This window comes from Pagrus pagrus, assembly GCF_965226575.1.
Source record: "Pagrus pagrus genome assembly, chromosome: 9".
Classification (NCBI taxonomy): Eukaryota; Metazoa; Chordata; class Actinopteri; order Spariformes; family Sparidae; genus Pagrus; species Pagrus pagrus.
Window position 1 is genome coordinate 26309570 of NC_140193.1, and position 26786 is coordinate 26336355.

The window sequence follows — 26786 nt, forward strand, 5'->3', positions numbered from 1 at the left end:
AGGTTTTTGTTAAGCTTTGTTATGGTTTTACTGTTCAGACACAGTGGTGGTTGATTTGCGTTTTGTAGTTATACTGAACTGGCAAACTTGTTATTTCTGAGGTCATTTTCACTTGTAACCGTAACGTTTCAAGACATATAGACATGGTGATCGACCCTTTCTAATGTTTCTGCTGTGCTCATTTCAACTACTCTGTTGCTTTGCTAGTGTCTCTGATATCTATTTGTGGCGCACAGGTAAAGTAGGTCTCCAACTTAATGTTAGTGAAGGTGCTGTGATTATATGAAAGCATCAAACATTGTGACTGTTTGTGTTACATGATCTACATACATATATTTTTCATAGTGTGAATACTGTAATGAACGAGTTCTTCTCCGGTCTGTTTTTACTCTCTGCACTCCATTTCTGTTTTCCGATGATGATTGTATCCTGTGCAAAAACAAAAAGCTAAACTCAAAAATAGGTGCATGATTTGAATTATTCATGATGATAAAATAAGTAAATGTTTCATTGCCACTGGGAAGGCGGCAGTGAGGTGCCGTGGAAAAATAACAATCCAGTCGCAAGAATAACGGCGGTACAGAAAGGGATTGTGGGAGTTGCGTGCAGTCAGGTGTGACTTCACATTCACATGAGCATCTGGAAACTTTATTCAGGACTGATGCTACATCGACCTGCATGTTGATTGTGAAACTTCAATTTTGACAACATTAACAGAGAAATAAGTTTGAACAGAATAATGACGTGTGTGTGTGAGTGTATCCATGTGTGCGTTTGTGTGTATAATGTTGCAGCAAGAAGTGTCTGACCGTGAGCACTGAACTACACACACAAGTATGCAATCACACATTTATCTGAGTGTGTGTGTGTGTGTGTGTGTGTGTGTGTATTATCCTATCCCACTGCAGGTGTAATACATTAGGCTGGTGTTCTGTGCTGCAGTAAGCAAACCAACACTGTCCTTGAGTAACCCTGACGGAGAGCGAGAGACCCAAAGAAAAACAGAGAGAGAGAGAGAACCAGAGCAGATGAGAAAAGGGCAACAATGGTACAGTTACAGCGTGTAACCTGCCTCAGGCACAAAACTGCTGCATCAGTAGGGTGTGTGTGTGTGTGTGTGTGTGTGTGTGTGTGTGTGTGTGTGTGTGTGTGTGTGTGTTTTCAGGTCACTTGAGCCATCTATAAGTCTGCTATATTCTGACTGCTGGTTTCTAATGATTGATGCGCTCCGTTCACCTCAGGCGTTATCTGTCTATCTGTCTTTGTCTTCCTCCCTCTCTCTCTCTTTGTCTCACAAACACACACACACACTCACGCAAAGCATGTTCTGCAGACAAAAGCGACGGCACTCGACCCCCAACCATGCCTTCTGTAGACACACATACACACACACACGCACACACACACACACACACTAATGTCTTGCAGACAAAGGACATGGCAAATATATTTGTTTGATAATCACTTATCCATCTGATTGTCTCTAAAGCTGCAAATATTGTTGATTAATCTGTCGAGTTATTTGATCTATAAAATGTCAATTAGTGTTTCCCACAGACCAAGATGACGTCCTCAAATGTCTTATTTTGTGTTATATTCACGTTTAGGAGGCTGGAATCAGATAATTTAGACTTTTCTTCCTTAAAATTAACTCGAACCAATTAATTGATTATTGAAATAGTTGGCGAACGATGTAATAGTTGACAATCAATGAACTGATTAAAAGCTGCAGCTCTGATTAACTTTCTGTCAATCAAGTAAGTGATGAATCGAGAGGGATTCTGACCAAACTTCCTTTATTAAATAAATCCATGACATGACTGTAGGGAAGTCATGATTGATTGAAGATACTCATGCTGTCCATGTGTCCATTTAAACCTGTTTGCTTTAACGTGTGCCTGTCCTCGTACGTCTACTTATGAAGAAGAAGACGGACTTGGTTGTAAGTGTGTGTTCCACATTCAGTCAGCTGCAGATAAAGCAGGAAGAGTGAGTTTATGTCACCTCACCTCATCTCTTCTTATTTCATTGTTTCATTATTTTCTATTTGTTTCACCTGGTATGTTGTTATCTGGTTCACATCATTGCCTCCTATTGACTGTTGTTGAAAAATGAGTGGCCTCTCTAACACCTGACCTTTAAATGATTCAGCCGCTGACTATAATAAAAGCTTTTTAATATTTCCTACCTCATTTGACACATGCTCTTATATTTGGAGTGGCAGGACTGCCTCTGGTTTTTGAAGGAGCAGTTAGTGTTTGTACAGTAGATGTTGGGAAAGTATGGGAACACAACCATATGGTAGTGGAGGTGTGTGTGACATATGAGTGTGTGCTGCAGCAAGGCAGACATCTGTGTGTATGTATGGGAGCGAAGCCATATGGTGACCTCACACGCATGTACAACATGCACACACAATATGGCTGTTTCTGTGAATATATCATAACAGGTCATGTGTCTCTGAGCTGCTGATAAGGTCTCCATAGCAACAGCTTTGTGGCTGATTTTAATGTGATTTTCCACAAAGCCTTGCGGGCTTCTTAGAGAGGGATTTAACACTTGACAGGATGACCTGGAGAGGATTGACCCCTCTGAGGTGAGAAACAAGTGGACAGACAGACAGACAACAGCAACGAGAAACAATGAGACTGTGGTTCAATTTGTCAGGGCTGCAAGTAGCATTTGTTTGAATTATCTTTTTATTTGACAGCTGTTTTTTTTTATATTGATAAATCTTTTTTGTCCAGAGAAAAATCATGAAATAGAGAGAAAATGGCCAACCTGACTTACTAAAGCCAATGTAATGCTTTCAAATTGCCTCTTTTTTGTGACCAAGAGTCCAAAACTCAAATATACTCAAGCAACATGCAAGCTTAGCATTAAAGCATCATTACAGGCAGTGAAACAGATGATAAAGAACATAATCTCTGTAGATTATATGCTCATTTCCTAAATCTACATCAGACATACTGTTTATGGTCCTTACTAAAACCAGGAGTTGCTTTCTTTTAAAGCGTGGTCTCAGCAGAAGAACACAACTGAGGGAGAAAGGAAACACTAATTCTGGAAACACTGCAGTTCAGTGCAGAGGTAATAACCTAAAGTTTCTTTGTGCAATGCAGTAAGAAAAGCTCCTCCTAATATAATCTGCTGGTGTCTGAGGGGGGGATTTCAGTGAGTGTGAATGTGTGTGACTGCACACAGATACAGAATGGGAGCAACATGTCTTCTAGCTGATAGCAACAAAACGTTAGCAGATAACGTTAGTCAGAGCCTGACTGCTGACCACAGTCCTTCATTTCACTGCTTGACTGACTGATACTGCTCAAGCTCTTTGCTGTCATGTGTCAAAGACATAGAAATATTATTTTGTGTAACATATACAGGCAAGAAAAAAAGATACCATTATGGTACCTGCAGTCCTGTACTACAAGTAATCTATTAGTTATGATCACTACTGCCTCTGCGTATGCTACAGTACTTGTAGAACTGCTCAGACTACTGCAAACACAGCCAAGACCAGAATAAAACAGAGACCAGCAGCAGAAACATATCAGCCACTTCTCCACAGTGGTGTTATATGAAGCATGGCAGATCTGGGGCAAAGTGTTTTTATATTTAATAAGGAAAAATGTCCCACACTGAAAAATAAGTCTTCCCAGTTCAAGCTGAGTTCAAGCTGCTACTGCACGCAGTGGACTCTACAATATTTATCATGGAAATCTACTTACATTGATAAAATAATTAAGTTCAGTTGGGAATTATTAATTATTATTATTATTTACAGGAATGCAGTGAGTTTTCTGCCTCCGGTAGCTTTCACAGTTACGCAAATCTTCTGAATCAGCAGCAGAGGAGCAACCTCACACTTACTGAGGGAGGTTACGTGTCTCAAACAGTGAATGGTAAATATTTAGAAAACACAGTAGAAATCTCACACTTCAAAGCATAAGACAAAGTACATATCAACAACCACTACTATCACACAGCATATTACATTAATGATATCAGGACCTACCACAGAGGTGGAGTGAGAGTCAGCTAGAAATGTTTATTGTTGCACAAACCACCAACACCACTGAGCACAATTATTATTTTTACACTAGGGTTTTAGTTTAGGCAACAATAAAACTTGGCAAGTTTCAGAAAATATAAATATATTTGGGTTATAATAGACCCTTCCACGACGTTTAGCAGATGTAAGAAAGGATATCTTCTGTCATGACATAACAAATACATGATCAGTCAGTTGCAATGATGGTCCTGGAGCAACACTGATAAAGACAGTCCAGGAACAACACCACCACAGGGATATCAGCATTATCAGATCATGCCCTCTCACTTACATAGCTTTGAGGAAATTGAGCCTTTTCGCCATTTTACATCTGCTCGACATCATTGTTTTCCCTTTCTTCTCTGAGAATTTTAACATTTGTTTTTAAAATGTTATGACCTGCTGAGTGACAGCAGAAATGTAAAAGTTTTAATGAGCCCCACATTTATAAGCTACTGTGAAGCTTCCATAATCAATAGAGAGAAATATTCATCCGTGCTGAATCGTTTTAATTAAGATACATGGTGTATCAGGATTTGTGTTGTTGTATTTACATGGAAAACTCTAGCTGTGTAACTTGTTTTTTTGTGCAGAGCTGCAAGCCAACTCTTTGCTCATGAGGCTCTGTGGAAAACTGAGCGTGCACGTCTGTCTCAGTGTAGCTGGCTGTGTTTACCAGCATCCTCCATGCCTCCATGTTATTCATAACAACCAGTGACAGCTAAATAGTAGGCTAGTGTGTACAGGCAGAGGCTGCCCACGCAACACAGCCCACCTGTTGACTGTGTTTGTGTGTGTGAGAAAGACTCAGACAGCCATAATTAAAAGCTGTTGGTAGCTAAGCCGGTTAACAGAAGCTTTAAAGGCGACCAGGGCCACACTGCCTGTTTCACCTTTTCTCTTATCTGTTTTCCATCATCCACTCTTTCCACTCATCTGCTTAACATTTTCCTCTGACACTCTTCCTTTCTTCACCTCCACTCCTTTCTGTGTCCTCTACCACTCGTTCTCTCTTCACCTCTCCTCTTTTCAGCCCAGACTTTTCCTCTTCAACACGCTTTCCCACTCCACGCTTCTATTCCAATTAGTTTAGTCCTGGCACATTTTAATTTAAGCATTTATCAGTCTTGCTTTTGGCTTGTTCATACAGGCTGTTATGAAGAGAGGTATCAAGGACGTATGAGAAAATCCATCAGCGCAGTGTCAGACCACACAAGTCCACCCAGTCCTGGAGCTGAGAGCAACACATCTTTTTCAAAGCAAACAAATTACACATGGATCTGTGGGCTGGTTTGGATTGGAGCAGGAGGAGTAAGCATGGCAGACACAGACTTGCCTTCAGCTATGGACAAAAATGATAACATCTCTATGCAAGAATGACGGGCGATAAGCAGCACAGCACTAATAATTAGGGCTTTCAATATAACACGTTAATTTCAATCAATTAATTACAGATGAATCGTGCTCTATGGCGGCCCTTGACCTTACATGACTGAACAGGGCACAAAGTGGTGTGCTGATGGCCCATTCCCTTCTTCCAACACCCACTGTTTCCAAAACATTTATATTTCTTGGGTGAGTAAAATAAACGTGGTATATTAACAGCTGCCCAAATATATCTGCTGACCCATTTAAGCATTTTATACTTAAAAGTAAAGGCGCAGTAAAGGCGCTGTCAATGAACAATTAACTTGAGGAAAATCTCCCCTCGCTCTTCCCCTCCTGTCAATCATGCTCTGCAGACAGAGAGGGACGCTCTCTGCTCTAACATCCGTCCTGTGAACACTGATTGTGACGCCCTCTCCTTTTTACTGGAGGGCAACGAACTTGTAAGTGTACCTGCGATATCGTCTGGTGCACGTTGGTTTTGATCGGCTACATAATTACAGTTCTGTGTTGATTCCCATGTGACTCAATTAGTCAACTAATTAAAATAGTTGATCACTAATTCTTAATCGATCAACAGAATGACTGATTGCTTCAGCACTAATTTGCATTGACTAATTGCTGTAGCTACGTGTGGTTAATGATTGGATTCATAATGGTATGCAAACTGCATGGCCAAAAGTGTGTGGACACATAAACATGGAACCTGGCTACAGGTTTTTGCTCCCATTGAGCCACAAGAGCATTAATGAGATCAGCCACTGATAACTGGTGATGAGATCTAGCTCTCAGTTGGTGTTCCAGTTTATCCTAATGGTGTTGGATGGGGTTAGATCAGTGCTCTGCGCAGGCCAGTCGAGTTCTCAGTCATGTTGTGGCTTGAAATGGAACCGAGGGGACAAGACCAAACCATTAAAAACCAAATGTACAGGGTAGTCCACATACTTTTGGCCATGGAGTGTATTTCTGTAAATCATCTCGAGTGCAGTTAATGTTTATGTTTCATCCTGATGCTTTAGCAATAAAGCTTTTTTAATACATTCCAATAGACAGTGAATGAATATATCGGGGGTTAGGGAGAGGAGGTGGGAGAGGCGGTGAACTTCACACCCTCCCTCTAATTAGATTTAGTGACTTGGATAATTCCCATTATATAAATGAAAATGGCCCTCTGAAATATTTAAAGCCTCCAGTGCAGGCTTGCTGCCCCCCCTCCACCGGCCCGCAGCCCCCAGGGACACCATCGCCAGGAGGGGCAACATGTGCAAAACGCAGCAATAAATCAATAATGTACGATGTCCCACCACATCTCACACCCTGGATTAACAGGCCTGATGCATGCTTATTCAGACACACACACACACACGCATGCTGTAAGTGCCATATTGACAAAATAAATATGTATTAACACGTGTACACACCTTTTATTCATGAGGTTCGAACACAGACACAGGTCTGTGCTCTCTCACACTCACACACACACATGCATGCATGCACACACACACACACACACACACACGCACACACACCCACGCTCACATTGCCTTTAGGGAGATGCATACACTGACCAAAACATATGGGAAATCAATAAACCCTCTCCAGCAACATTTAACCCCTCAGGGTGTGATATTAGATGAGCAGAATATATTTTGCTCCGTATTGTCTCCATGTTTGCTCTTCTTTTCAATTTGTTCATGTCTCTGCTCTTTGTCCTCCACCCCCCTTAAAAGCATTGTCTTGCAGTTGTAAAGGGGTCAGTCTGCTTCCAGTTAAACCCTCTTGCAGACATGCTGTCCTCTATCACTGTAATACATTTATCACCTCAGTCATTTTCCCTTTTATACAAAATCAGTATAATAAACTAGGAAATACATTGAAAGAGGAAACTTTGCGGCGTTAAGGAGATTGATCTTATAACGGATCAGTCTGTAAATTGTTCAGATAAGGTCACTAAAGAAACTCTCTTGTAATAATAATCAGTTTCTCTAATCATCAATCTCTAATAATCAGTTACTTTGATATCGATATTGCAACAATATCTTAAGGATAATATCTGTATTTTCACAAAATACTAACACGATGAGATTTCTGATAAATAATCATCAATAAAGTGGATTTAAGTGGATTTTGAATGTAATACAGTAGTCCCATATCACAATAACAATATATGTTGTATATATTGCCGAGCCCTAAAGTTGGACGAAGCCAGCAATGTTATGTATTCCATGAATGGAGCGTCCTCCTTACATCATTACTCGGGAGGCCGCAACCAAAATTTCAACTTTTTTTTAAATGGGTTTGGTAAGAGGTGTGCATGGTGAGAAATGAATCAGTTACTTTCATCGATCAGTGAAACACCATGAAAGCCTCTGAGGAGAGACTGACTCATGTGTGCGCTCTGATCTGCCTTCAAGTGTGGCCACTCTGAACTCCTACAAACACTTTGCCTTCAAAAGAGTCCAAAAGTCTGTTTGTTTCAAGCACACCCTGCTCTTCACATGTTGAGCTCTAAATGTGTTGAAAAGCAATGTGAACATTATCAAAGTAACAAAGCAATACCTAACTTTTAAAATGCTTTAGAATATTTCTGCAATTGTCAGACCTTTTATCTGTTCTTGGCTGTCCGTGGTCACACTGCTACACGAGGAAGGACAAAACAAATATGTCTAACTATCTACATGTCATATCTTGATTTGGTTCCTTATAACAAACTTCACAGAGGCCACAGTCCTAACCATCCCTCATGACCTTGATGAAGACCTAAGGCCAATCCACGTTGGTCTAACTTTTCCTGTCTTGCTATAAACCAAGTAATAAAATACTTTTAACACTCTCACTTCAGACCTTAGGAGAAATGGGAAAATTGATAATTACAAACACTCTACTTGTGTTCAGAATCCTAGTGTCTCTATGAAAGCAGAGTGCCGTTCAGCCCAATAATGAATCTGTATCAGTTTCAAAGGTGCTGCTCTACCTAACCCTGCCCTTTGACCTCTCTGCGGAGAACTGCTGTTGAGTAAATGAAGAATTGAAATAAAGAGGGAAAACATTTGTGTTGTGCTGAGTTGTGCAGAACTTTCCAAATTAAGGGCACGTATTTACGCCTGCATTAAATGGTGAGGTGATTTCACAAGAAGCAATTCACATGACTCTGAATCCAACTAAAACACAAGTTAAACCTTTGACTTCTGGATTTTCTGAAGGTGAAAGCAGGTGGCAGTCAGCTCTCTTGTTTCCCAACAAAGCTGGCCGATTTGCAAAAAGAGATTTTTAAAATGAATAACTCTAGGGCATGATTTAGGATACATGATATAACAGAGACATCTGTGTTTGCAAATGAAGCCTTCAAATACAGAAATATATAATAAAATATCCCTCTCCTGGCCCCCTCTCTGGTGTAGCCCTGTGTACCAACACATATTATTAACAATACATGAACAGATAAGATTGTTCTGTGGCATTTCCTTCTCTTAGCTTGATGAAATCACCTCCTGTTTGTCCACCATTCCCTTTCTGGCCGGCCTGCTGACACAGAGCCCCTTTTGTACAGACCCCCTTTGAACACCATGAAAGATGAGTACCAGGGGACACCCACGTTATGTTAGGGCTGCATGCACACACAAAAACACCATTAAATCACAGCCTTGAGGAGGGTCACGGTCCAGACCAAACTCACTTTTTAATGGCCTGCCTCAGGCTAACTAGCTTATAGCCTGTCTCGCCTTTCAGGGAGACAACAGGCTGGTTCTAAGTGGCTCAACAGAACACAGACTCTTTGTTGCTCTTGTGTGCGGTTCGCTCACCTCACCTGCAAAATTGTCGATGTGTTTTTCTGCTCTTTATTTTGTCCTTTTGTTGCTCGACATTAGCTTCGAGCTAATGGACCCAGCTAGCTTACTTGTTCAATGATTAGCCTAGAAAGCGAGCCTCCTGGGGCCACTCAGTTTGAGCTTTTAATCCAATGTGACATTTAAGTGTTTTCATGGCAAAAACAACCAGAGAAATGCACCGACGAGGCAGTGAAAGGGCTGACGTGTTTACCGTCCAACAGCTCGTCTTAATGTCAAAGTATAGCCTAATGTAACCGGAGTGGGAGTTCCCCTCGAGGGCGGCTTGGGTGTCGTTTTTCTGGACTGGATATGAACAAAGTGCCTGTCACTCAGTCCTCTCCCAAATCCTCTTTTATCCCTTTGTGTGCCTTTATTCTTCCCTACGGTGTGTCTGGATCATCAGAGCTTCACTCCATCGTTCAAACTTTCTCTTTCTCTGCTTACTTTTGTAATTTACCCATCCACCTGTGTATCCACCTGGCTCTATCGCTTATCTCCCATCACATCCTTCACCAGCTGTTCCTCTCTCATTCAACTCACTGATTTTTTGCATTGATGTTTCTCATTATTGCATGTTTCGTGCAATCTCTCTCTGTCTCTCTCTCTCTCTCTCTCTCTTCCTATGAGCTGTTTCATCTCATCTCATCCCCTCTCCTCTCATCTTCCATTTCTGTCACCTTCTATCTCTCATTCTCTCACTCTCTCTCTCTTCAGCTCCCATCCTCTCGTTACTTTTCCAATCACATGTCCCTGGTCTCTTTCCAGGAATTGGGCCTGGCCTAATTCCCCATTACTGAGATTGATGTACCGGGGGCTCGGTGCAATCGCTATAGCTGGCTGTAGATAAGTGTGTAAGCTGCCAGCACGTACAGGACTGTAAACATCCTGCAACTACAAGCTCCCTGTCCAAGCTGTAGTTTTCACTGACCTCTATCAGTCTATTTTGAGTTGACGTGACTATCAGAATTTGGTGTAGGCTTACAGTCAGGCATTGCTTAGGAGTTGCTTAAAGGGTCACGCCACCAATTTTCCACATGAAAGTGTGTTTACAGGTGTTGGCTCCAGATGAAGCTGCATGTCATCTGATAAACTGCCTCCAGTGATGTCACTCAGTCGCCAAGTTGCAGTGAGAGTGATGTAATCACCTGTTGTTGTTTTTTTTCACTTTTTCAGAATAATGTGTGGGGGAAAAAAAGGTAATCTCTCCTGTTCTGATGTATTGGTTTTGATAATTTGTTACAGGAGTGCAATGTCAGACCAGTGAACTGTTTTTAAAACCTGTCGCCTACATTACCCACAATGCATTTTAGCCACTGAGGGACATCACTAGGGGCGGTTTATCAGATGACATGCAGCTTCCTCTGGAGACACAAAAGGCTTCATGCTAAATGTGTTCACATATGCAGTAGTAGTGTACAGTTCAGTACTGTAAACACACTTTAATGTGGAAAATTGTTGGAGTTACCCTTTAAAAATAAAACGGAGGTTGTTCAAATGGTGCCGTAACTTTTTCTATCTACTGAACAGATAATAAAATAATAATATAAATAATCCTTGTATCTGTGCGGAGAAGCAGCGCGTAGCACCAACAGGGAAGCAGAGCATCCGAGCTATCACTTTAAGTGGAGTGAATCAAAAAGATGAAAAAAAAAAGTATGTTGATGATGTTGTAAAGCAGCATGGTATGATGGGAGTTGTTGTCTTGTTAAACTACCACCACTGCTGATGAAAATCTACCTGATGTTACTCAGGCAGAAATGTTCACAGATGAGATAATGTTTTAAAGTTTTATTCATGTTGCGTTTAGTCATGTTTGTCTGCTTCCTCTCTCACTCTCTCACGTGTCATCTGGTGTTTACCTGGAATTTATAGTAACAGGCGACCAAATGAACCCAATAACATAACAGATTTCTCTGGGTTTGGGATAGTGTAAATATACAACTCAACAGTATATACAACAAAGGTCTAGTTTGTTTTACATGTTAATGCAGAAATGTTTCATATTGTTTTTTTAGGTAGTTGAATGGAATGCAACATGTTTTCCTGTAATCACTTGTTTTCAATTTCGTCAGACCTTGTTGAACTGATAACCTCTATAATGATAAAAAAACATAAGAATTGAAAATTTCAAAACATCAATACAACTTTTGACCTCGAATCATTGATGTAATCATATCGCAGGACAATGCAAGGTTCCACTGAGGCTCGATCACTGAGAAGATTCCTGGAGTTTATGTTCGGGCCTCCAAGGTTAAAACACAGTAAAGGTAATATAATAAATGGCTTCACGGCCCTCAAACTATAATCCCGTTATTTAAGCTGCAGTGCAAACTCAGCTTGTATGTGTTTGTGTCAGGGCAACATGAAAGCTCCCACTGTCCTTCAGTCCAAAAATAGAGCACAGAAAGCCCTCTTTGTGTTGGCTCCTTTCAATAGACAGGACAGTTCCACAAAGTGACTGACTATGTGAGTGCGTGTTTTCCCAAAACTCTGTGCACTCCTGTAACACATTACCTCTGGCTGGGAGAGCTGATGACAGGCTCAGGGCTCACTTAAAAAAACAGATCTAGCCGGTGTGGTCGGCTGGAATAAAGAACAATGGCTCGTTTCTACTGGTTTCTTACCTATTTCTTATCAGTGCCTGAAAGCCATCCTGCACTTACAGTCAACCTCTCTTCCGAGCCAGAAACATTAACCTCCTGAGTACTATTCAAGAGGTCAAAACAGAGAGCATTGTTTGAGTTTGAGCTGAACTGATAATCTTTGCTGCAATCAGTAAAGAGCCAGTTCATGTTGTTAGCCTCTGTTTTTACAGCAGGATCTCCGTCTTTGACGTTATAAAGAACCAAATTGACTCTCTGTGACTCAAAACTGGTGGTTGTGTGTGAACAACTCTGAGCTCAGCGTGATGGCTGATGCAGTCAGACTCTGGTTGCTCCTCATCACTTCGTACAAGTCCCTCTATGTCCCTCAGCAGTTCAGTGCTTGGCCGTCACTATTGACCTCACATTGTGTAGGGATTTGCATCTTCATTAAAACAAGGCGTGTCTTTAACTAAAGCGCTCATCTTGAGTTGAAGTCAGGTGTCTGTGACTAACGGTCAAAGGAGCAGCTGTAGGTACTCTTGCTCCCTCCCTGCATTTAGAATCGCTGACAACAAAGCTCACGTTTTTTGGGTCGTACACTGTCGTTGCATTTCCTATAAATTCCTCACAATAAATTCCGTGGTCACGAGACATCACTGGCTGCAGTGGCACTGACTCAGTGATGTCTCGTTGCTGGTTGGGCACACTTTGACTTTTCTCCAGAGAGGGTCCATCTCGGGCACAGCTCAGCACAACTCGGCATGGTTTAAGTGATAATGGAAACGCAAATCGGCTTGGCATGGTTTGACCGCACCCAAGAGTGCCAGTGGAGAAGCTCCAGATTCCTTGTCTGCAGCTTCTGTTTAGTGATTTCATGTAACATAAATGTCACACAAGGCTTTGGCTAGTGGTCCTGACTAACACCAACTTTATTCAGAACCAACATTATTGCATTTGTTCATGTCAAAGGTAATTTATTTGAAGACCATTTTTACTCTCTGTAAGTCCTTTGTCAACCATGTAGAAGCCATGACAATGGGATCTATTAAGAAGTCACAGACTACATCTTTAAGAAATTAAAATCACAAAAATCTTAACTCACACAGAAGCTGCAGTGAATGGAGGCTGGAGAAAGCAAGCTGACAAGCAAAAATGCTCTAACACAGGGAATTCATACACGAGTATTAACTACACATTTATGCCAACTATTCCCTGGAATTCTGCAGCCCTGAAAATCTGATACTGAGGAATGCAGCAGATACGTGGGAAAAACCTTGTGGGATTAAAGAATAGATAGAGTGCCGGCAGCAACTCTGTTCATGAGAGGTGCTCAGGGGTGGTGGTGCTGTAAATCAGCCATTAATCTCTATATATGTTTGGTACTGACCGGTTTGGGCATCTTTCTCCTCTCTCCGCCCGTCCCCTTTTGCTGAGAAAACAGAAAGAAGTCGTCCTCCGTCTTCCTGCCTCTCTACGGGGCACCAGCTCCTGCAACACAGCAACAACAGAAACATGAGCACCGATGTCAACATAAACATCACAGTGTATCCTTCGAGATGTCATGCAGTGTACATTGCTGTATCTCTATCTATTTTATTTAATGTGCCTCTCTCTATATCTGTTCAGCGACACTTATTTTCACTGTTGAGAGAGACAATGACAGGAAACAATCAAAGGCAGGATTCAAAGGTCAGAGTAAAAACAGAGAGTTAGATTACGAGCAAAACAGACAGGAGACAAAAACGAAAAGAAACATAAATTGGAGACTACACAGCTATTTCATTTCACAAGTATCATCTGTCATTGCCTTTGTAGACTCACGAATCAGAGGTTTTTCCACTCATTGACATGCTTTAGTCTTTAAAATGCCAGAGAAGAGTTGTAAGTCAAAAGTTTATGGTGATATCAAACAGAATAAAGCAGAACATACTTGAATGTGAAAACCTTGATCTGGCAAATTGGCTTTTGTTTGACCGATTATTACTGAAACCATTAATATATCCTCTCGGATATGCTCTTTGACGGTTGTTTCCGCACTTGGAAAAACAAGCCAGCCAATCAGAGCTCTGTGGGTGGGATTAAGAATTGGGGTTTCACTTTCATGTGCCAAAGCCAGATAAGCAGAAATCCACAGAAAGCTGTGCAAAACAATTGTGGATGAGATTGACACAGTTTACAAGTTATGCATCATTTGCTGCTGATTGGTGAGGGCAAACTACGCCTTCTCCCAAACAGCAAACTGCTGACCGAAACAACGGACACACCTGCATCAAAATATCAGCAGTCAGTGGTTGTTGGGCTGACGGCGGCAACATTTTAACATATTGCCGAGTTATGATACACCCTTCATCAGTGAGAAGAACTAATGACATTGGCCTGGATGTGAACTGAATCCAGTAGAAGTTTGATCTCTTCCGAGCAAATTGTTATTCAGAGTCAACCAAAGAAACACATGCAGTCTTATCAGCTGCTCTGGCTACAGCTCAGTCCAACTGAAGTTAGGATGGCAGAAGTGTATCAGGACTTTAACCAGCATAACACACAACATGTTTGGTGGTCATATGGGAAAGACGAAGGAGAAACAGAGAGTAGAAAAGAAAGGAGCAAACAGATAAGAGAGACAAGTAGCTGAGAGCAAGATAATAAAACTCCACAGAGACACAGGTATCATAGAGACTAGAAAGCGTCTACTTGTCTCTTTTGCTTCAATACTTCCCCCTGACCCCCTGTAAGGTTACCCTTTACCTGCTGTACTGTTAGTTGTTTGAAGTGATGGGTATCTGGACAGTGTGGGTTTAACCAGAAGTGCACGTCAGCTAAATGAATAGACTCTAAAATAGAGAGAGCAGTTGGTAGGTGTCCCTTAGGTGCCAGATCTTTGTGATATGCAGGGCCAGAAATAGACCTTTCTCAAGTGTCAGCGCAGGGAATTAAACCAGGCTCAATCACAAGCTCAGTCTGAGGGCAGGAACACACTGAAAACTGGTGTTACTGCGCGACTGTGAATCTGAACTGCTCAGACTTATGTGCTGAGTATTAGGAAGGCTTTGCACAATATGACCATAACATACCAGCTAAGAATTTTTACATTACTTCAATACATTTCCATGACCAACATGTTAAGCATACTGTTTGAGGTGCTGTCTAGATCATTTGTAAACTGTCACACAGATATCTTTCGTGTGGTTTGTGGTGATTCTGTCATGTTAGATCAAAAAACAAAAAACACTTTTTCAAAGTGGCTTGTCTCAGTGAACACTGCCCTCAAATAGCTATGTTTTCTGGTGGAGTTTACCAACTTGCTCACTAAGTAACTTGCACAAGGAGACCGATAAATGCTATCAAGAGACCTGGACTTATGTGAATTAAAAATATATAAGTATGAGGATTTTGGGCACAACAATCAAAGTAAGTTTGTGTGAACTGGCCACCTGTTGAATTCATGTTCTAAACAAATGGGGGGCAGCACATCACCATAACTGGTAACATACAACTAGTACATACAAGTAACTGCTACTAACTGTGGCTGCTGTTGGCTGGTCAGCTCAGTCAAGTGTTTACACCGCTGGCACGGATGCTTTGCACCACCGGGAGGAGGAGGTTTTCAGGCCCAGGACAGGGAGACTCAGTGGGGAGTGCTGGAATGGGTACCAGAACCAAAGCTGTGCCTGTGGGCAACAGAAATGTGCTCAGTGAAAACTGCTGGTCCGTGGCTGAGGCTGGTTCAGGAGAGTGAGATCAGGCATCAGTCAGCCTGAGCTAAATTATGGGACTGTGCCTCTCGAGGTACAAATTGGTATAATGAGACAGGGCAGGTCAAGGTTAGCTGATTAGCATGCTAACTTCACATTCTGTTGTAGTTAAAGTGGCACAGACAACTTTTCTTGCTTTTTTTTAAATGGTATTATGACAGGACAAAATGTGAGTTTATCCAATCATTCAGTCTATAAAAAAAATGGATCGCCTGTTAACCTTCCTTGTCCCGGGTGACCACGTGCCCGGCAGCAGACAAAAATGTATAATGATAACAAGGTTTATAGGGAAACAATGTAAACGCTGAGGGTTTAATTATTCTATATCATTTCCATTGTGCAATAAACATTTACTGATGCGCTGAAGCTAAAAACAGTTGACAGACGCATGAATCAGTCTTTTCAATGATAACAATAAAATGATTAGACTATATACTGTATATACTGTACACAGACACTGATAGCTACAAAGGCTACAAAAATCCAATGGCTCATCGTCAGTATATGTGTAAGTTGGACCTCTGCTGTGATTGTCTATCTATAGCGAAAATGTGACATCAATTTGGTCAATCACAAACTGCTGCAAACTTAACCAGAGCTGTGTAGCTCACACGACTCCATGTAGGTCGCAGCTTTCTTAACTGTCCTTAAAGTTTCCATTTCCATCAGAGTCGTGTTCCAGATGGAGGGAGAGGATTTATACATATTTGAAACGTATCGAATATTCTTGAGGCAAACTGCAAATTTTATAATCACATCAGAGAGCGTTATGAATATACTTTGAAAAAGTGGCCTATTTTAGCCCTAATTCTCTCTCTCACATAAGTTGGTAGAAAATTCACTTTGATGTGTCACATAACTGAGGAGCATTTCCCCCAAATCAATGCACAGACCCTCTGTCATCCCGCCAGTATCCTTCTGCAGCCAAATCCTCAAGGTACATGAAGCCTGGAAGATGTCAAAGTGAACAGTGGCAATCAGACCAACCCAATTCCCATTCCCAAGTCACAAACGCAGCTCAACTAAGACAGTCATCGTTATTGTCATTTGACTGCCCTCTATGACTCTATACTCCACAGTTACAGCACAAGCTGAGAGCCAGCAGGATAATGTTGCAGCACTTAACAGTGTTGGGAACACATTTCACTAACATTATCAGATGTAGCTGCCAGTAATATCCATATTACTGCTGTCAGTAATGCTCAAGAAAACAGCTCAAACCAGCACAGACACACCAAACCATCAATGAACTAGTAGTGACAAAGGCTAACAGTTGTGTTGCTTCATGTTGCCTGTGTATCTGCAAAAAGCTGCACACACCCTAAAGACCGTAGCCGCCAGCTGACTGTGTTCGAGGAAATGCTTCTCCATACCACCACGTAGCTGTAGTCTGTATTTGTCATTCATAAAACAAAACCGGAAGGCTGCAGATATACAAACTGTTGTTACAATAATGCAGCATTTATTGACAACAACCTCGCTAATACAGCCACAACTAATCAAGAATATGTCAGAAAAAAGTTGCAAATGGCAAAATGTAAGGAGAAACTGCACTATATATGGGCGTTACTAGTCATTTCATTGATACAACAGCAACAGGCTCCAGGGGCTTTCCCTTTCTCTTCTCATGCATTGATTCACTGAACTGCCTATCACAGTGATTTTCTCTCATTGACGGGTTTATCAGCTGATTCTACATGCTCAATCAGCCAAAAAGCTGATGACAAGAGCCGACTGGTAGCAACGATGAGGGACACACCACCACAACTATGGCCACTGGTGCTGAATGATGGCCCAAACATTGGCTGACGGCCCATCATCAGGGCCCACAATATCCGACACAATAAGTGCTGCTGATGCTGTTTTTTGTATATTGTTAAGCCCCTTTTTGCAGGTCAGTGGATTGGATCAGCATTATTTATAATCCACGCATAGGTGCAACTAATTAACTGCTGAGTCCAGTGGTTCCTTCCACGACTGCAGCCTGGAAAGATAAAAGCAGCACACACATCCACAACGTGTTGTTGGCACCTAATTTAATATCGGCCACACACTAAACCTTTATCAGTGTAAGTCCCTGAGCTAAATGCCTAAAATCTAAAGCAGGTAGGCTTCATGAAACTACACGATATGCAGCCTGTGGTGAGTTTATCAGCTGACTCTCCCTGTGCAATGTCCCTCCACCTCTATATCTCCTTTTCTTCTGCTACATCTTTATATTAAACCTAATCAATGGTGAGAGACGGTGAGGGAGCGAGTAGAATGGAGCACTGGGAGGGACACATAAGAATGCAAAGCTTGCCTTGACCTATATACCTGCAGCCGGGAAGATAGGTAAAGACACCGAATACTAAAATAACTAAGAGACTTAAAGCTGTCTCACTTCTTTTCTTAGAAAGCTGGAATATAGAAAGTTAGGGATGATGGCTCCTGCTTTGAAAGACAAGAGTATGCACGGCTTTATTGATCCATACCACAAGTTTTATAATATTCAGAGTTATACTTAGCTATATGATCCTGTATATATTCTAAATAAAATGCCTCTTCCATCTGTAAGCTTGCAATCTCTCTCCCCTCTCTTCTGTGTTCATTCTTCAGGTCGAACAGCCATCACATCGATAACATCTGCTTTGTTGTCCATTAGGCAAGGTGAAAGTGATTTCCATCTACAAATTGTAATAGATTTAAATGCTCCAGGCTTTATAGAAACACATGACCCCCAGGCCTACACACACACATACACACACAACCACACACACCGACACCTCACAGGGTGACCTTTAGTGTGAGCTGTAGCTGAGACCATCCGGGGCTTTCCAAGAGAACACAGGTCTGCCCTGTTTAGCAGCGCATTACCTCGTAAACCTGGATGTATACGCCTTTAGGTTCTGTTCGTGTGTGTGTGTGTGTGTTTGTGTGTTTGTGTGTCCCTTCATTCAGTGAAACCAGAGGGTCGCTCCCAAGCGGATACAGCTTCCAGGTCACCATTCATGCAGAAAGGAACTCTGCTCTCAGTGCACATTAAACTCTTTCATCCCTCTCTGTCTTGTTTTGTCCGAATCGTTCTCAACACACTGTTGAGTTTTACACACACTTTTATAGAGTGTCCTGTAACACTGCTTTACAGAGTCCTGCTCCTCCTCCTCTGCATTCCTCCCCCCTTTAACAACACTGCTAAAGAGGTTGTGTTGGATATCATTCAGAGGTGATGGATAGGGCAGCAAAAGCAACATTTGTCGAAATAAAAAAAAGCTGGTTGTCTCTGATTAAAATGTAAAATAAAAGGAAAATAATCTGTTACTGGAGTTGGAGATACGAGCAATAATTGATTGTCAGGGATTACAACCACAACTGGGGACGTCATGAATGCTGCATTCTTAAGGGCCAACCACAAAGAACGATAACTATGACTTAACACAAATTATTTTAACTCAAATGGTGGAGTCCACACTATAACTGTAACAACAACGACAGTGGTAAACAATATCATTGGTGTCACTTTCAGAGTGATTTCATTAACGATAGAAACACAGCCAGCCAATCAGAATTTACTGTTTTCATCACTGAGCTGTTCAATCTCGTCTCTAACACCCTGTTCACTTCTTTCTCTGCATGTGATCTTTAATTTGGAATGATTTTGCCTTGCTTGCTTTTTAATTTATGGATTTTTGATCCTTGCACAAATAAATATTTTGCTTTGTTTCTTGTAATCTAGTGAAAGCTTAGCGGCTGCTGAACATTGTTTTGGTTGATGGTTTGAGGTTTGGTTTCTAAGGTGCTTGTGGTTTTGTCTGTGTGTTTGTGTGTGTGTGTGTGTGTGTGTGTGTGTGTGTGTGTGTGTGTGTGTGTGTGTGTGTGTGTGTGTGTGTGAGTTCGTTCTTGACAGTTTGTACAATCTTTGTGGGGTCCAAATTTCTAGTGTTAGTCTGTCATTACACATGTGTTAGCAGAGGCTACAAAATGTCCTGCTGTCCTGAAACGTAACACACACGCACACACACACACACACACACATACACACACACACTTCCAACAGCTGTTAAAACAGCACAAAACTTGACCAACTGCTTTGCTTGACAACAAGGTTTTACTTGTACAACAGTGGAGGCAACTGACTCCTGGTGGAGTGTGAGGAGCAGAGTGTTAGTCTAACAGCACAAATGGCTGGTTCAGGATGTGACCTCTACACACACAAACATCAACACACCGCAAATTAATGCTGCCACTTTAAATGACATTTAAAGCAACTTTGGTGCCACTGAAAAGACTGAACGTTATTATTTGTACCAAATGCACTGTGTGCTGACAGCTTTCTTAATATCACTTCTCACCTGGTGAAACATGCAGACTGGACTAGTTATAAGGAAAGAGAAACAAGAGGGAAAGAAGAGAATTAAGCTAGGAAAGAAGAAACCACAGACTACCTGGAGAAACCACAACGATGGCTACTGTGGGACAGTTCTTTCCCTTCCATCTTTGTTCAATAACCAACGACATCAACAGGATTCAGAAGTATTATTATCAGTCATCTGATCAACATTTACTGTAGTAAATGTTCAGTGGACTGACAGACGGTGACAAAAAACAGCCAACATGTTTCATAAGCTGTTGAAATGAATGGAAATCTGAGATGAATGGCGTCATCGTTCCTGTCTGACACTCATCCAGGCTGATGTACAATGATTCAAAGGTTGATGTTTGCCCAAGGACACAGGAATTCTGTTGGACTGAACACTACCTGTTGTGCAAGTTAAACATGAGACCATCAGACTACTCTGCATATTCCTGTGTCCGTGCCCATACTCTGTCAGAATACTTCACATCAAAGGTGACTTAACCTGCTGCGTAATGTCACGTTTCAGAGCAGCAGGGGACTGCCAGAGATGCAGATACAGAAAAAGAAAGTGGAAGAAATCAAACAGAAGACAACTATGACAAAAGTGAGATGCTAAAAGCGAGAGACGGAAAGAGAAACTAGATAGTGTCTGTCAGTGAAGCTGGCTGTGATGTGGGTTGTGAAACTAAAGCGTTTGCTCCCTGTCACCAACTGAAACCAACCAAGTACCACAACTGCACTGGATCTTTAGAGATAGCTCACAATTCTTTTTATTATGAATTCATCTGCAAATTGTTTTCTTGATTAACAAACCGGTTGGTTTGTATGTAAAATGTCTGAATAATGTCCGTCGTAATTTCAAACGGTCCAAAGTGCCACAGTTTACTGGCATATGTGACAGCAAAAAACATCAAATACTTAAATTTTAAAAAGCTGGAACCAGTGTTATCAGTGTTTTGTCCAAGTTTGTGGAAGACTTACGGCTGGCAGTGGTGAGCAGATTTTCAGCTGTACTTTCCCCAGTAAACACACAACCCCTTCAGCTCACAGCTGTGTCTCTGGGCAGGGCTGAGTGGACAGACCGAGTGTCAGCAGGGAAGGCTGCCCCTCCATACACACTGAGCTTGGACGCAGGACATCATTTACCACTGGGCTGCTCATGGAGGGGCAGACACCCAGCCTGGCCACTCTCCCAGCGAAGAGTTGATCCAAAGAGCAGCAGCCGGCTGGTCAGGTTGGTTGGTGTGTTTACTGGGGAAACTAGAGCTCACAATCCCCAATATCAGCACCGCCGCTAAGCACCGGAGGAGAAAATAAGACACTACCAAGCAGATCAATCACAGTTGTTGCATTTCTGGGAAGGTGTACGTCATGCTATGGCATAGACTACAGTGCAGGGTATGCATCTGTTTCAATGCAGATGCATAAATCAAGCTTAAGGTGGACGAGGGATTTGGGAGGACTTCCATTCCATTCATTTCGGACCAATGTTCTTGCCATATCTGTGTACAAAAAGTTACAAAAGCAGATAATAAATAAGCAACTCCGTAAATCTTAATGATGAAACTATCTAAATGAATCCACTGAGAACTAACGACAACCATGAGATCTCAGAAAAGTCATTTCAATTAGTTTGGATCTTCTCCACATTGATTTTACATTCATTCAGCTGAGGCGGTGCCCAAAACAGTCTGGCTGCTGTGCCTGAACCTCGTAATGGTACAGAAAAACCTGTTTATTGTTAATGAATTTTAAATTATTTTCTTTTTGACACTCTGAGTTGTATTTGAGTTGGTTACAATACAATTTGCCTTAAACAAAGCTTAACAACCAAGTGCATCAGGCATCAGTGTTTGGATACCACTTTAATTATATGATCTCGACCATCTGATCTGAACTGCCTGAGTGCTGAGTCTTACTTAAACTTCAGATTTTAATATCCACTGCAATGCAGAGAGACTTCCTGGTTCAACTTTGACCTACTGTGCTTATTACTGACGCATGCGTGCACTTTTACAATACAGTGAATGACTATAACGGGTATTTCTGGTACATTCACTTTTGTTCAATCTATTCTTTTAGTTTGGGTTTAATAGACTGGGCATGTAGCCATGGCAACAAAAGAAACATGGGGAAATTAGAGCCAATATTCAAGAGTTGTAAACTCAGGAAAATAGAAATAGCAAATGACAAAAACTGACAATGACAAAAGAAAGGAAGATACACATTTTTTCTAACAAGCTCCAGGACCTACATCTAAACTTAAGGAGCTGCCCAGACACCACAACTCACACTGAGACATTTCAGACAGTCTCACAGTGGCAGCTTGCGTGCGAAGAGATGGTCAAGATTCAGCCAACTTCACATGCAGAATCTGAGTCATCTGCTCGCTGTTTGTGTGCACAATGGTATAAATGTGTTTGTGCACACAGTAAAACCAAAACCTGGTCATTTCTCGCCGCAGGTCAGACTGCTCGTGCTCTCATCTCCAGGGGAGAATCCATCTATCTCCACAGCCAGTTACACTCTTCACAGACATAAGAGTTTATTTCCAAAATGGAAAGTTCAGACATAATGATGAGCACATAAAGATTCCTGCACTGAGGCTGTAAAACAGCACAAAACCAACATTAAAGTTCACGTCTGGCCGGGACACGACTACGTTCTCCCGCTCTGGTCCGGAGCCATGAGATTATTCAACAGGTTACAAAAAATAGCGCTGCTGGGAGAAATCTAAAACCTGCCGTCACAGGTATCTCATGTCATGATGGAGGAGCCTCTTTCTCAAATGAGTTGTAACTCGGTCCCCGGAGGAGGCGGAGCCGGGCGCAACAGGAGGATTTGACCGACAGGGATAATAGCCAATAAAGTCACTCCCCCTGCCCTAATGAGGCCAATCAGAGAGTCGCTAATTTCCCTGACGCCGACGGAGCATCTGTTTGTGCCAGATGGAGCTGCCAGCATCATGTGTGGGCGCCTTTAATGTATGCGGCTGTATTCAGGACCGCTGTCTACGTAGAAAAGCTCGACTAGCCCGTGTTACACATGGTGCAGCTCTGCGTGGTCTCCAGGACGGAGGGCGAAGCCACTTGTAGTCACCCAAAGTTAACGTAGTAACGAGGAGGGGAGAGTTTACATACTGTTTACAACCCAGCGCCAGTCTCCTTCACGTGCATGTGTGTTTCATAGCATAAGAACAAGTGTCGGACCGGTTACGCACACGATAAACGCGCGTTTGTTGTTGTTTGGCTCAAAGTTGAAGCGGTGTGTGAGACAGACGCAAAGAATAGCGGAGTTCTGCACCGACCACAGGTATTTCAGAGAAGCCGGTGCGTAAATATGAACAGTGAGAGCCATGACAGCTGCACTGATCAGCGGGCTGATCGTGTTTGCTGCATTGTTGGAGGAGAAAAAAAAAGGCGCGTCGTCAGCAGCGGCGGCGGCACGGACCCGCGGCTGAAGTTGCCAACGGCGCAGGAAACATTGTTACCGCCCGGAGCGTCACAAAAGAGCAGCAGAGAGCCTACACAACACTGACCCGAGGAATTCAAACCAACACAGCCACATAACAACGAGCCGGGAGCCGCGGACACACGCGTCCATGAAGCGGCTGTCCGCATGGACACAGTTGGTTTGAACCCTTGAATGCACACACCTTACGTGAGAGCTCGTCCCTGAATAGGTCGTTCTGGAAAAAAAGAGGACAAGCATGTAATTGCCCTGACTCCTCATGTAAGCCCTGTTCTGTTGCATAACATCTCAACTGACACACGGCACCTCAGCGCAAAGTGACACCGGTTCACTCACCCCGTCCTCCCGTCCCGAAACGTGCAAGAAGCCGGTTAGAGGAGGAGGTGAAGAGGGGGGGAAGCGAGCCACCACTCCGCCTTCAACCTGCCTGTCAGATAGGTGCGTGTTGTGAAAAGAAGTTGGAAGCGCCGCGGCTCGTTAACGGGCCTGCGTAAAAACAGCGCGCAGCAGCAGCTCGGGGAAGAGAAAATAAATCCCCCCCCTCGTTTGAACGGCTTAAAGGAAGCCAGGCAGAGATGAAGGCGATCAAACTCACCTCTATAGGCTGCGCTGAGGATGTGTCCAACTGTCACCCCCTCCAGCTGGCAGCCCTACTTTATATATCCACAGCGGGTAAAAATAGCGCTTCACCTCCCCGTCCTCCTCTTGCGCTGTTTACCGGACACTGTGCGCACCGACAGGCTGCAGTGCTGGAGACTCCTCCGCCAGGCAGCAGGCTCCCACGAGCGGTGAAGAGGTACAGACAGTCAATATGGCTGACGAACTTACCGTACCGAGGCGTGGTGAGCTGAGTCCTGCAGATTCACCCCCTCCCTCCCCCTCTCACCCCGTGACTGACGCTGTGCGGAGCAGCCTGCTGCGGGGGGCACCCCGGGGTCCCAAACTCTAACAGAGCCAAAAGGGGGGCGTCTACACCCCCGAGGTCCTTCTGGTAAATGTGTCAGGTCAGTGCCAACTCCACGCTGACTAACAGCTCGTAATGCGCCAGTAATGGTTTATAAAGTGGTTCAGTGAGTGTACAATCGATCCTGAAGGCTTCACTTAAGTTGTTAACCCAGCTCTCTCCAAATACAGTTCTATCTTAACAGTGAAGTTTCTCACTGAAGTAGTTTTGATGTACACAGTTCTGCCTCAGGTTGCTGAGGCTCCACTCTAAAGTTATCCTCTCATCTTCACTGAAAATACCTGTCTGCCTCAGAGCTACAGCTATGTATTGATTAATTGAGTAATCATCAACTATCAATCTCAACTATTTTCATGCTCGGGGTCATTGGTTTTAGTCATTTTTGAAGAAAAAAATGTCAATATTTTCTGTGTCTGTGTCAGTAAACTGGATATTTGGGTTGTGAACAATCAAGACATTTGAGAATGTCCTGCTGGGCTTTGGAAAACACTGATCACTGACACTCATCGATCAGTTGAGAAAGTAATTGACAGTTTAACCAACAGTGAAAATAAGTGTTCAAAATCAAAAAACATTTTTTAAAAATCAGCTTCAATATTAAAGCATTGTGAAACAAAAGTTGTGAAACTGTTACTACGAAGAAGGAAACAGAAGTGGAGTTGCAACTTTCTACGCAACCCGAGCAAAAGCCTGAATTATGGGAGGCACAACGTTTCTGGTAGTGTTTACACACTTTCCGCAGGTGTGTTATGATGCTGTTTAGCACCGTATAACACCACCACTACATTATATCATCAGATGTATTGAACACATATCTAAGAGGTGGTAAGAGGCTCATGGTCAGCATTGCAATTTAAAGTTATCATGTGTGAAAATCAATCAGGACTCAGCAAACAAACAGAGGTGGAGATTACGATTCTGTGAATGTGACAGCTCCACATATTTCTTCCTTATTGTGACAGATGGTTTTAGATACATTTAACTTTAATACATCAATATGCCAATAATAGAGGTAAACAGTAAACTGTGCTTTAAGCTAAATGTAATTAGAAATCAGTGAAGACCTCTGTGAACATTCATATTCGGTCCTTTAAGGAAAAAAATACCTAAAGGAATATACTTTAATGTTTTCTTTTTATTCAACTCTTTTTGAAGTAATAAATCTTACACTTGAGTGTGATATTGAGCAGACCGCCGGCTGCATGCCTCCTCATGCTGTGACAGGAAAACAACAAGAGGTGACACAGATGTGTCATCCATTCATTTTTAGGCGTTTTAAGTCCCACATGTCAAACAGAGAATTTGCTCCAGAGCTGAGTAGAAATCATAATCCTCCTGACATCTGACTGTAATAATAATCATTATCACTGAGAGTGGAGGTTCAGTAAACAAGTATATTACCCACACGTGTCTCTGGGGTTTTCTCTCCACCTCACCATGCCGTGCTGCTCATCTCCATCTCCTGAAAAAGCTCTCCCTTCATCACCGCCTGTAAATGAAAGCTTTTTGAGAATAGCTGTGTTGTGAAACTGAGCCCATGTGGTTGTGAGGAGGAGAGATGTGTCATCTTTGAGCTGTGAGTCACTGGCATGCAGCTTGCCCAAACCTGAAGTCATAATGAGAGAAACACACCAGGAAACCACCATCAGTGGTGTACAGTACTGTGTGCTGCGTATGCTCCATTAGCTTGAGCCTCACTGACTTTGGAGCCAATGCTGATGTCAGTATTTAACAACATGTGCACACATGTAGCATTACATATTAATGCAACAAAATGTGACTTAGTGGGTCAGTGTCTGACCTGAGCTGCTTTAATGGAGATTGTCACACTTTTAGCATCAAATGTAGCTCATTTTGAGTCATTTTTAATACATCACTGCCAAGAAGCTGATAACTATACCAGAATTTTAAACTCGATCCATTACTAGTATAAAAAAACCCAAAAAAACCCAATACACGATACCTCTAAATACCACGGCAAAATTGGTAATAATGTTAATATCTGTGCAGCCTCAGGTCAAACATCTGATTGCAGATCGGTGTTTTATAGCTTTGGTACTTTTGATACCATCAAATGCAGATATGGTATAGTTTATGTGGTATCAAAAAGTATCAAAGTATCAATATTTTCCAGAACCTTAACTGCCAATATATACAGTAAGTGATAAACCATATTCCTTCCCATATACAAGTAAGGTTCTGTTTGTGGTTAGCAGCTACATTACGTCTCACAAACTGTTACACACCTGGGATTTGTATTGACCACACAAAGGTTACAAGGTTAAAAAGGTAAATTTATAATATTTTTTTTAAAACACAAGGGTTTCAAAATGAAAGTATGTTTGAGTCCTTCATGAAGAAATAAATACTTACATTTAGAATATGGTACAGTCACGATATGTAGTCAT

General features: G+C 42.2%; 1 protein-coding gene across 3 annotated transcripts in view; it reads right to left on the reverse strand.

Annotated features, from left to right (window-relative positions):
- Window positions 1–24241, reverse strand: part of LOC311262825 (radixin) — a 44969-nt gene extending 20728 nt beyond the window's left edge. The window contains exons 1-3 of one of the 3 annotated variants that reach the window (XM_084362564.1): window positions 24010–24241; window positions 15377–15523; window positions 13243–13343 (exon numbers count right to left, since the gene is read on the reverse strand). In XM_084362564.1, the coding sequence (XP_084218690.1) occupies window positions 13243–13254 (12 nt within the window). In that variant the 5' untranslated portion in view covers window positions 13255–13343; window positions 15377–15523; window positions 24010–24241. Of the gene's footprint in view, window positions 1–13242; window positions 13344–15376; window positions 15524–23750; window positions 23865–24009 lie in introns of those variants that run through there. The other 2 variants (XM_084362563.1, XM_084362565.1) reach the window with 2 other exon arrangements.
- Between the last annotated feature and the right edge of the window lie 2545 nt (window positions 24242–26786).